This window comes from Hydra vulgaris, chromosome 04 (genome assembly GCF_038396675.1).
Source record: "Hydra vulgaris chromosome 04, alternate assembly HydraT2T_AEP".
Taxonomy (NCBI): Eukaryota; Metazoa; Cnidaria; class Hydrozoa; order Anthoathecata; family Hydridae; genus Hydra; species Hydra vulgaris.
In genome coordinates, this window is record NC_088923.1 from 35375001 (window position 1) to 35387703 (window position 12703).

The 12703-nt window shown below is 27.6% G+C and overlaps 1 protein-coding gene across 4 annotated transcripts in view; it reads right to left on the reverse strand.

Annotated features, from left to right (window-relative positions):
* Positions 1–10769: 10769 nt before the first annotated feature.
* LOC105843863 (uncharacterized) overlaps positions 10770–12703 on the reverse strand; it is a 73157-nt gene continuing 71223 nt past the window's right edge. For all 4 annotated transcript variants that reach the window (XM_065796186.1, XM_065796187.1, XM_065796185.1 and 1 more), the window contains 2 exons: positions 11558–11833; positions 10770–11280 (listed from right to left, as the gene is read on the reverse strand). In XM_065796186.1, the coding sequence (XP_065652258.1) occupies positions 11090–11280; positions 11558–11833 (467 nt within the window). In that variant the 3' untranslated portion in view covers positions 10770–11089. The remainder of the gene's footprint in view (positions 11281–11557; positions 11834–12703) is intronic.

The following is a 12703-nucleotide window of genomic DNA, read 5'->3' on the forward strand; positions in this document are numbered from 1 at the left end:
ACTAAACTATGCTGTAGTATTTAGAAACATTTATAAATAAAATGGTTAATTACGGAAACATATTTTACTTTTAAAGATTTATAAAAACGTATTAAAGTCAACTAGCTTGCTTTCCTCCTTCTGTCGCTTCAACAGCCAGTGGCTTAGAACTATGAAAATTAGTGAAAAACTATTTTTCTATCGCGAAAACTCAGCCCCGTATAAGGTTTTTTTATTGTTTGAAATAACTTCCGGGTATTGAGCAAATTCCAACCATTTACGTGAACATTTTTATGTCAAATAAAGATAATTTGCAAAAAATTACGATACTATTGAGGCAAAAAATGTTTTATGGCCATGGCAGCAATTTATAACTTACCTATTCCCAGATTTAGAGCTCACCCTATTTTCCCGTGTAATTCCCAGGCTTTATTCCCGATTTAGAGCTCACCCTATTTGCAAGGTATTTTTGATTGATATAAACATTGGTATATAAATGTTTCTAGTCTGCTACATATCTGGACGTTAGCTATCTTAAAAAAAAAAAAAAAAAGTTTCATACGGAACTCTATACATTAAAGCTCTTTTTCAAAACGCCTAAAGGTTAAAAAGTTCAAGCCTGACTTTTTTTTACAAAATAAACTAATTTAAATGCCTAAAAACGTTATCAAATAAATATTTTTGACGCGTTTTTTTATTTTTTACTTTTTTTTGATTAAAAAAAAGTTTTCAAAAATCATTAGTTTCTAAGTAGTTGAATCTCTGATGTGAAAAATCTGTGATTAATGTCTTAAGGTGGCACACAACTGAAAGCAGGTTTTTTTTAATTATTGTACATTTTTATAATTTTTTTTCGGAAACAAAACTTATGTAAAAAGTAAATAAAAAAAAGCATATAAAAATTTTTTTTGTTGAAAAAAAATTCATAATGATTGAAAATACATTGTAAAAGCTGTGTTTTAAGCAAAACTTCACAACCGGAGAACTTGTTGCCTTTATTCCCGATTCAAACTAAAATTTTGTACATAGTTTCCGAAGCATATTTATCCGGCTTGAACGTGGGAATTTTTGTTATTCAAATTATTTCAAAAAATATTGCATTTTTAACAAAATCACTTTACATTTATATAAAATATCAATAATTTTAACACTTTCAACTACAATATTTCATCTCTTATAATTTAGCATTAAAAATCTGCGCGTCAAAATAAATATTACATTGCAATAAACAAGTCCTGAAAATTTTATAATTAGGCCGAGTTCGGGTAAAGAGAAAATGTGTTTCAAAGTTCCAAAAAAGTCATGTTGCTAAAAAAGAAAAAATAAGAAAAAAATTAAAAAGAGAACATAAAAATCTACCAAGAATGTAACTATTATTTGTGTCTTTTGCTTGTGGATCACCCATGAAACCTTTTTTAACTGCTCTCAATTTTCTTTGCATTTTACTTTTAACATATTACTTTGACTTAATATATCGAATTCTCGTTTTGTCAATTTTACTTGATGAAGCTAATGTGGCAATTCCATTCAGGCTAAAGTATTTTAAAACTTCTAGCACACCATTTGCACCATCATTATAATGCAGCACTGCTGAATATGTTCCCATTTCGATTGTAGACTTACTAACAAATGTGTGCTTTGGTAAGTGAGACCATATAATTGAATTTAAAACTTCATTGGCATTTTGTGTTTTACAATCCAATTTAATTAGAAGATTGTCAGCTTAAAGATCTTTGATGATTGGTAAAAGAAGATTCTTAATCCAGATAGGTATACACGATTTTGGTTTGTAATTTTTATGATTGAAAGCCCAATATTTGCATCATATTTTTAATCCTTTTGGGCAAAACGGATGTTGCATTTTCAGGTTAAAATTGGTGAAGTGAAATAAAATAGCATAAACTGTTTTTTTCATAGCATACAATTTGTTAACATTTTGACGAATTACCATGCCATAATAGTTTTGAATAGAATATATACATTTTTCTGTTAGATTACCTCTGCCTAATAAAGCCTTAGTGCCTTTGTGTGCTTTGACTAAATTTCTAAGTCGTGTGCCTAATCGTTTTTGTGCATGAGCTATACATTCAAGTTTTATTGGAGTGATGTCAAAATCCTGATACGAACTTGAATTTTTCACATCATTGAAGGAAGAAGTGTCCCCATCACCAAGAAACTCTTTATTAATTAGGTTATTTCGATTAAAAAGTGTTACTACTCCTGCAGACTCCATACTTCCCGATGAAAATTTGTGATTTATTTCACCTTGATGATCAGGTTTCCAACACTGATATTCTGGAGTTAAGAAACGTAGCAAAGGGCCCGCAGCCGCGGGAGGACCCAGAGTTATTAGTGGCCCAAGCCGAATTTTTCAAACTTTTTATTTAAAAGTTGTCGTTCTTAAAAATAATATGCATGTATATAAACATAGCAACATTAGCAAATTTTGCTATTACAATATAGCTATGAACTATAAACTCTTCAGACTATTTTTTAGCTTTAAAAATAATCTTGACTAATACTTCAAATAGTGAACTTTTTATTTATTTATATCTAAAAAATTAAAGCAGTCTGTATTAACTCATAAATATACAATTTAGTTAAATGGTAAGTATGATGTCGTAAGGTTTTAAAGCAAAGCACAATAGTGAAGCTATTGTATTAAAACAATATACTCACTTTATAAAAAATTGTTAATACGGACTTCAAGGTGACAGTGTAGCTATCTTCATTACTGATGTATTTATCTCTTATATAGTTAGTTAGTTCTATAAAACTTTTCTCAAACAAGTTTTGGTATCTGTAAAAAATAATAATAAACACATACTTATTAGGTTATACGTAGACCAAATGATGCTAATTTAGTATAATATATCGCTTAATCCTTCAAGTTAACTCAAAGTTTAATTAGGAAGACTGAATGGAATTGTCACATTAGCTTCATCATGCAATTTTAACATATCACATTTCCTACGTCCAGACACCCTATGGTAGCTCAAACTATATGTTGGACTTGCTATTTACCTACAGTAGTAATTATATTTTAAAATTGTTTCCTAATGCTATATTAGGTAATAATACTGAGGGTCGCTTTAGTATCACTTGAGGAATTTTAGTTTCAAACCGTTTCCCGAAAGTGAATCTTAGTTGTTTAGTTACAGCAAAGGTGATAACGATTAAATATCAAACTTTATTGCATCAATCAATTCCCTCTACAAATCAACATGGCTTTCTTCACCATAAATTATGCGTGACTAATCTAAGAGAGACTTTTGATATTATTTCATCTTCTATAGTATTTTACCAATTTATTGATGTAATCTCGACTTCGCCAAAGCGTTGATTCTCTACCTCAAAACAAGCTTATGTTAAAATTAAGATATTTTGGAATAAATGGAAAACAAATTAAAAAAAAGGTATAATGAATCAATCCCTAAAATGCTCTACTAAAATACCAAGCGAAGCGCACATTTTCGAACAGTTATCTCAAAGTCCTTACAAATTTTTGGTATGCAAATAGACGTTCACTTTCATTGATGATAATATGGCTCTCAAGTTATATAAAGTGTTTATTAGTATGCAATGTCTATTTGGGCTCGTTATTTAAAAACTGATAAAACCTTGGTTGAATCTATTTAACGCAAAGCAACAAATGGACTTCCAGCTTAAGACATCTTGAATACTTGTAAAGACTAAAAAGATTAAATTTACCATCATTGACTAATTGTTTTGGTTGGGGCTGCAATTTTCCGCACTTTTTTCTCGCACTTAACGCATTGAAAATTCTCAAATTTTTGCATTTTACCCGTCTCCACAATAACATATTATGATATAAGTTGTTCATTTACAAATATAATAGCAGCACTAATGTATATTTGCGTATTAGCGTTTTAACTGCAAAAAGATCCTTAAACACATTAAAACACATCTAAGGACAACAAGGATGCAAATCATTTTGTCTGCACAAGACCTAATAGCTACTAAAGCGGAAATAGCAGCTCAATTGAACTTAAAATGGGTTGTTGACCAATTTGCGGCTATAAAGACAGAAAAAAAACTTTTAGATTTTCTACTTACTAGACTTGCATAGTGTAACATGCTGGTTTATATTTAATTAAATCAAAATTGTATTTAAAAAGAAGGTTTTTGTTTTCATGTATAATTTTTGTCAAGAAAAGGAAAGTGAGGGAGGGGGATAACAGAGAAGTAGTTTAAAGACCCGGATTAAAATTTTGCGGGGAGGCCTATTTTTTCTCGCTACGCTACTGCTGGAGTTCCCTTTTTACTGTTCCACTTTACAAAATATGCAGTATTTAGACAAAACTTAAATATATATGCGTTTATCTCCAGAAATCGCTGTAACTACACCGTGCAATGAATTGTGACTACGTTTCTGTCATGTACCATCAATTGAAACTTTTCCACATGTTACATCCTCAGCAATGTCAATTTTTTTAGAGTCTTTTGTTTCCAATAACATTTCTCGGCAGCATTTTTATAAGCTACCATAACAGTTCTGTTTAACTTTTAAAAACCATTTTCAGAGATGGTTTTTAAGTTCATGCAAGATGAAAATGTTTTTATAGCTCCGTAATCACAGCCTATTTCTCGAAAAGCTATTATTACACAAACATTAATATCACAAGGTGTGACAACTTTTACTGTACCTAATTTAGTATTTATTGATTCGGTTAATGAATTAAAACTTTTGATATAACCACATTGTTCACATTTTAACTGCAACAAATGTGCAAATCCTTTTCAACTGGAATCAACATCTGATAAAGTTAATGGTTGAAAGCAGTTATTACATGCAGTTCCAGCAGTTCTGTTCTGTTCTGCAGTTCTGTTCTGTTCTGCAGTTCTGTTCTGTTCTGCAGTTCTGTTCTTTGAGAATTGAAAAGTTAATAAAAACAAAATAATTATCTTTTTCAGAGTAAAATGTATTTGAACAGTTTAATTTGATTTTTCTTTCACTAGAACAGCTACTAGCTGTTTGATTTGTGCAAGATGATGAAATGCGAGATTTTTTATTTGCAACAACACCATTCTATTTTCGTTTTATTCTTCTTGATAAATTTCTTTTACTTGTTTATTCCTTTTACTTGTTTATTTCTTTGTTTATTCATTTAAAAACAATTTTATTTCAACTAAATTAAAATCAACTTTAATATTATTTGATACAAAATGAGGAAAAAGTTTCAACATAAGCGACTAACATTACCAGTCAAAAAACACTCCTGTTCCTAAATTAAGTTTTGATGTATGACTTTTAAAACGGAAAACTACCAAGAGTCTGCATGTAACACATTAAAATCAAGTTTGTGATAGTATTTTCCTGTTTCGAATTCATAAAAACCCAAATGTTTAGTGATTGCTAAGGCATTGTTAGGGTAATTTTGTTAAACCTTTATCTACTAAAATGCTATTAGATCAACTTTTATAGTATTTTTGAGACTAACTTTTTTATTATGTTGGAAGAATGATTATAGAATCAAAATACCAAAAAATCCTAAATTAATTTTTTTCAAAAAACTTTGGTTGTGAGCCACCTTAACTAATGCCACCTAAAACTTCTAAATTGCGCAAATTTTCTGATCTTATTTATTATTAGGTACATATTCCAATAAAAACAGACTATGCTTCAATGGTTTTAGTCTTAAAATCAAAAGGTATGAGATTCGATTCCTACTCTGAAAATATTCTTAAAGCATTTAAATAACTAAGAAAAAACGTTCTTTGTTTGTATATTAAATATTGTTAACGTTTATTTCATTAACGTAATTATATTTTTTGTATCAATTATTTGTATGAAGCTTGTAATAAAGTTACTTTATCGCCGTCCAAAAAGATTTTGGACTGCGATAAAGACATTTTAACTTTTTTCAGTGTTTCTCCCACAATATTACCATAATATAAATAAATATGAATAAATGAGTAATTAAGTCAAGTTAGACTTTTTTTTAGATAAACATGTTCTCACTTTGTATAATATTTTAGTATATTTAGAAATTTTTGTACCAATATCGTCAATATGCGTTTTCTGAGTGATGCTTTTTTTCAAGAAAAACGCCTATGAAGTTCGTGACATTGTTTTTTTTATTTTTTGTTCTTTATTACATTTTAAACAACATGTCGTTATAAAATATAAAGTTTACAAGATTACAAGATAAGAATTATAACTAAATGACAATAAAAAAATTTACAAAATTAGATCGATAAAAAATGAAAGAACGCAGGGACTCGTAGAAGATCGTTAGGTCTTGTCGTCAAGAACCGCTAACATGAACGTGATAATTTCTCGTAATATTCGTAAAAGATAAACAAGAATTTACAAATATTTTCTTTACAGAAAAATTCGTTAAAATTATGAAAATCTGATGTATATTATTATATATCCAAAAAAAAAAAAAAAATTATAAAAATCTAAGTATAAAAAAAAATTATAAAAATCTTAGTATATATATAAATTTTTAAAAGTTTTTTGATAAATAGAAGGTAAAAATGGGATATACAAATATATATATATACATATACACACATACACAAATATAAATATACACACACACACACACACACACACACACACACACACACACACACACACACACACACACACACACACACATATATATATATATATATATATGTATATATATACATATATATACATACATATATATATATATATATATATATATATATATATATATATATATATTATATATATATATATATATATGTATATATATATATATATATATATATACATATATACGTACACATACATACTACATACATACATACATACATACATACATACATACATACATACATACATACATACATACATACATACATACATACATACATACATACATACATACATACATACATACACATACACATATATATATTTATACATTAAAAGTATATTACCAAATCATCAATTGTAAAAATTAATTCTTTAAGTTTTTGTTTAAATGAATTGTAGTTACATTGTTCATTAAAAACTTGAGAAAATATTTTTATGGAACAAAATAGTTTTTTTTTAAACTATTTTGTTTCATAAAAATGGTCCGCGAAAAGCAATGCAAAACTTACTATAATTTGTTTGAAAATATGGCTGCTTAAAAAAATTATCATTGCGTTAAATGCATTTATTTTTATCTTTTGAAAAATACAATTTATGAAAAGAAACGGGGAAGAATTGATTTTACATAAAAACGTAAAAGATAGTACATTATAAACATTAAGTTGATATATATTTAGTGCATTCATTTTTCTAAATAGAGGTTTTGCACGGGTAAAACGTTCACTAAAATTTGTTAAACGTGCTATTTGCTTCTGATGAAGATGAAGAGGTTTAAGTTTGCTTTTTTTAGTAGTAGCCCATGCAACATTTGCATAGTAAATATGGCTGTGAATAAAAGTGAAATTTAATTGAGTTAGAATTTTCTAATTCAAAAAGCTTCTTACCTTATATAAAATTCCTATACTTTGTGAAGTTATATTGCATAAATTTTCGATGTGAATTTTCCAAGTAAGGTTATCATCAACATAAACACCTGAAAATTTTGTAACATTTACTCTGTTTATTTCAACATTATCAATGAAAAGGGATGGCATTTTGTTAGGAATTAATTTTTTTTTAGAAAGTAGATGGAAGAAAATCCAATTAGTTTTTTTAATGTTAAGCGATAATTTGTTTAATTTAAACCAATAAGAAATCTTGTTTAATTCTAGATTCATAAGTTGAAACAGTGTAGGGATGTTATTATGTGATAAAAATAGGTTTGTATCATCGACAAACATTATTATCTTTAATCTGGATACTTTATGAAGATCGTTAATATATATGAGGAAAAAAAGAGGTCAGAGAATTGATTCTTGTGGAACACCACAGGTAACCTTTAGCAAATTCATTGGTGAAGGAGCGCCAACAGATACAAATTGTTTGCGATTATTTAAATAACTTTTTAACCATTTAAGAACATTTCCAGTTATTCCGTAATGATTGAGAGTTTTTGAAAAAGAATTTTATGGTCTATAATATCAAAGGCTTTGGATAAGTCAAGGAAGATGCCTAAGGTATACTCAGATTTTTTAAAGGATTCAGTGATACTACGTGTTAAATTGGAGAATTGCGTGTTCTGTAGAGTTATTTTTATTAAATCCATACTGATGGTTATAAACCAAATGATTGTCAGTAAGATGTGTGTAAATTCTGTTATACATAATTCTTTCTAGAATTTTCGAAAAAACTGAAAGTACAGATATAGGGCGATAGTTATTATCATTTGTTAGATCTCCTCCTTGAATATCGGTGTAACTTTTGCTATTTTAAACTGATCAGGAAAAACTCCTTGTCTTATTGAAGATGAAAAAATTTAAAAAGAATGTCTTTAATAACTTCGTATGAATTTTTAATTACTTTGCTATTTATATCATCAAAACCACTCGCTTTGTTTGGTTTTAGCATACTAAAAGCAGTTTCAAATTCCTCAAGTGATAATTCAAAAGAATCAAGATTAGTTGTTGGTAAGGACGAGATATCATTTTTTTTTTTATATTCGGAAATTTTTTGATAAATTAGGTCCAACTGAGACCACAAATTTGTTTAGTTCAATTGCTATTTCATGAGAATCATATATGATTTCATCATTAATTTTAATGCCATTTTTTAAAGCGCATGATTTAGATTTAGTGTTACCAGTAATTTCATTTAGAATGTGCGTTTAAAGCGATTTTTTTTTGCTTAAGTAAATTAGAATAGTATTTTTTTTTTAGATTCTTTTTTAGAAGTCTTTCAAAAACTTTCGCATAATTTTTGTAGATGGTTTTACTTTCAGTTGTCTTAGTTTTTAAATATTTAATGTACAATTTTTGTTTGACTTTTGAAGATTTTTTTAGACTGTTCGTAATTCATGGCGATTTTACATTTTTCGGTTTTAGATTTATTTTACGTTTTGAAAAGTTAGCATCATATATTTCATAAAAAGATTTTAGGAATTGGTTGTAAGCTAAGTTAACGTCAGATGAAGTGTTTATATTTTTCCAATGAAGCAATGACAGTTGCTCCCAAAACGATGATAAACTTGCTTCGTTGTAGATGCGTTTAAAAAAGATTTGTTTGCCAATTGGTATTTAATTTGGTTCTAAATTTATAGAGAAAAAAAATAGGGAAATGATCGAAGATGTCACTTTTAATAATACCTTTTTTAGAGATTCATTAAAAATATCGTTTGTTATGATGTTATCAATTAGCGAAGCTGTTTTTTCGGCGATTCTAGTTGGTTTATCTATTAATGGAAACATTTCATTTTTGATAAATCGTTATAAAATTTTTTTATGGTGTACTTTATGTGGTATTCAAAACGATTTAAGTTGAAATCACCAATTAAATAGTTTAGTTTGTTTTTTTGGTCAGTTTTTTTTATAATGTTGTAATTAAATAATTGTTAAAACATTCAACTACGCCAGAAGGTGGGCGAAAGCAACAACTTAAAAGTATATTTTTAGTTTTTTTGGTAAAATTTTGATTGTTAGAATCTTTTTATCGTCATCAGAAATACACATGTCAAACCTCGTAAAAAATTGAAAACTTTCTTTTTTATAAATAAGCACACCGCCACCTCGCTTTTTCGCTTATTTCAAAATCATTAACTAGAACGGAATCCATTTTAGTAATAAAAGAACTCTAAAATTGTTAAAAATAAAAGAAATCTTATTCTTAAAAATCACGCGTTATCAATTTATTGTAAACTACTTTCGCATATTTACCTTTTGTTCGTAGTTCTTTAGCTTCCATAAACAATTTCTTTCTTATTTCCGTTGTTCTCTCGCTATAATCTTCGTTTACGTATATACGATCTGTCCCGAGTTTTAACCTCGAGTAATTTTCCATTATTAAATGTTTATCTTTATAATTTAAGTTTATAATTTTTAAAATTAAGTTTATAATTTTACAACTGTAGTTCTGTTTTTTAATTTTTTACCATGTTCTTTTTTTTTCCGAATCGATGTGGTCTTTCGATTACAATACTCTTTTTAATACCAAGTTTTGAATTTAACAACTCTTGTATTTTTATCCGCTCTCTTGCCAAGTTTCATTATCACTTTCTTTGATACCACTAAACCTTAAATTATTTCGCAGACTGCGATCCTCTAGTCCTGCTAGTTTGTCTTTAATCGTAATATTGCTCTGCCCAAGGTCAATGCTAGAATTATTTAAAGATGTTGCTATTATCTTTTTAGATTCAATCAGTTCTGATAATATGTTTTCGTATTTTTTATTTATGAACTCTACAGATTTCTGTAGTTCGCCAATTTCATTTTTTAAGTTTGCGTTTTCCATTTGCACACTAACAAGCTTGTTTCCCATTTTATCATTAAATACTTTCAGTAATCTATTTTCATGAATCTCTAGAAGCTACTTTACTTACTGAAATAGTAAATTTTGCTATCTTTAATTTTTTTTAAAGTTGTTTGTCTTATACCACGTACGTTCACGTTCAAGTTGAAAAAAAAATTTCAACATTAGTAAAAATTTCGGGCAAACATCAGGGTAAATAAGCTTATTTTGAAACTGGAAAGAAAAAGTCAAGTTTTTTTTTAATGTTAAGCATTAGTTTTTTGAATTTAAACTATTTGGATATACTATAAGTTCAGCATTCATAAAATAGATCACAATCGGAAAAGAACAAGTGTCATCAAAAATGAATCCAAAACGTTTTAGCTGCAATTTTCATTACTTTATTAAAGAAAAAATACCTAAAAATTAAAAACTATTTTTGTAAACTATTCGAAATTTTTTTTTTTAAAACTTTGTTTTTAACTTTAAATTTTATTTCTCGTTTTCCAGAGTAATCTCAAGATGGCGTTATATTTTTACGTAAGAGAAACTAATCGCATCAGAAATTAATTCTGACAGAAACTAAACACAACAGAAATTAAACACAATAGTAAATAATTCGTACGAAAATGCAGCTTAAATAAATTGACGTCGATTTCTTATATATCTTATATAATAAAATCTATTAATAAATTGACATAAGTTTTAACAGTTAAAAATAAAATTATAATAAGCAAAAAAAAAAAAACTACGTTTTTATTTAAAAGGGTTTCCCTTGATTTCTTTCGTACGTAAAGAAAAATATATGGCAACCAAATTTTTAGTTGATCCGTACGATATATTATATAACGAAGTTGGAGATGCACTTTTATCGCAATTAGTCGTCCACCACATACTACAATTTTTAAATGTCGAGCCATTTGCGTTAAATCGATCTGGTTCAAGTGCTTAACATTGGTAAAAAATTTATTAAAATTAAACAAATTTCTGTTAAATTTAGCTTAAGTTCTAAACAAAAACGCAAGAAATTTGCTGCTAGCATATTTCAAAACATAATTTCCTAGTAATTATGTCGCTCAGCTGCAAAATTTCCTAATAAAAAACTACTATAGCAACGAAAACATCAAAATTTACTTAAGATTAGTAAACAAATGAAAACCAATTTAAAAGGTAATCTTAATATCAAGTTAAAAAAGTAAAATGAAAGTATAAATTTAAACTCACAGCCTCTTGGGTCGTACTTTTCATAATTAAACACGTAGTTATCTTCGCTTGAGCCAATTATTACGTTATGATACATCGTACTTAATGTTATACTTTCTTCAAAAACGTAATCAACTCTCATATCAGTAAAAAACGTGTTGGTTATTTGATAAATTTTTTTCAAGCCAATCCATTGTTGGTTGAACAGGCCAAAACCGTTTTCGTAAGCATCGTAGCTTTTACTCCAAAAACTTGATTCCCAATTGCCAAAGCGAGTCATCATTGGAATCCAGACTCCTTGAAAAGTTTTATTTTTAAACTGTTTTTTCAATAAAAATATTTTATACAGGGTTGCCACCATTATTTGAGAACAAAATTCCCTGATTTTCCTTGATTTTTTCGCTAAAATTTTGCTTTTTTCTCCCTGATTTTTCGCTAAAATTTTGCTTTTTTCTCCCTGAATTTTTCTGATTCTTACCCTTAAATTTTGCTTATTTCCCCCTTATATTTCCAGCATTCAAAAAACTTAACATTAAAACTTCTCCATTAACCCCAGAGCATTTTTACCTCTAAAAAACAGATATTATAATTCCCCAATGAGTAATGAACCAATCTATTTGTTTCAAAATTAGAATAAATAATCAAATACTTCAATCAACACATAAAATTATTATATAACATAAAATATACACCCATTTGTCCAATATAGGAAAATGTTCCAATTGTTTTAGAGAAATAACTAAGAGAACCAATCTATGTTTCAAAATTAAAATAAATAATCAAATACTTGAAGTATTTCTCAACACATAAAATTATTATATAACACATAAAATGTATATATATATATACACCCATTTGTCCAATTGTTTTAGAGAAATAACTAAGAGAATGTCCGAATTAGGCTGAGCTCTCCGAGTTTTTGAAAATATTTGACTTATCAAGATTTTTTGACCTATCTTATGGCCCTCCCACCAAGGGTTTAATCAGGGTATATTTAAAACGGATATGTTCAATGGGGATTGAAAATCTGTCAGACTTAGGGTACAAGATAACGAGATTCAAAAAAAACAAACAATTAAGATTGGAAACGTTTTTAATAACGAGCAATGTATTAAAAATTCAAGAGTAAATAAACACAAGTTATAATAATTAATTATAAAAGACTAA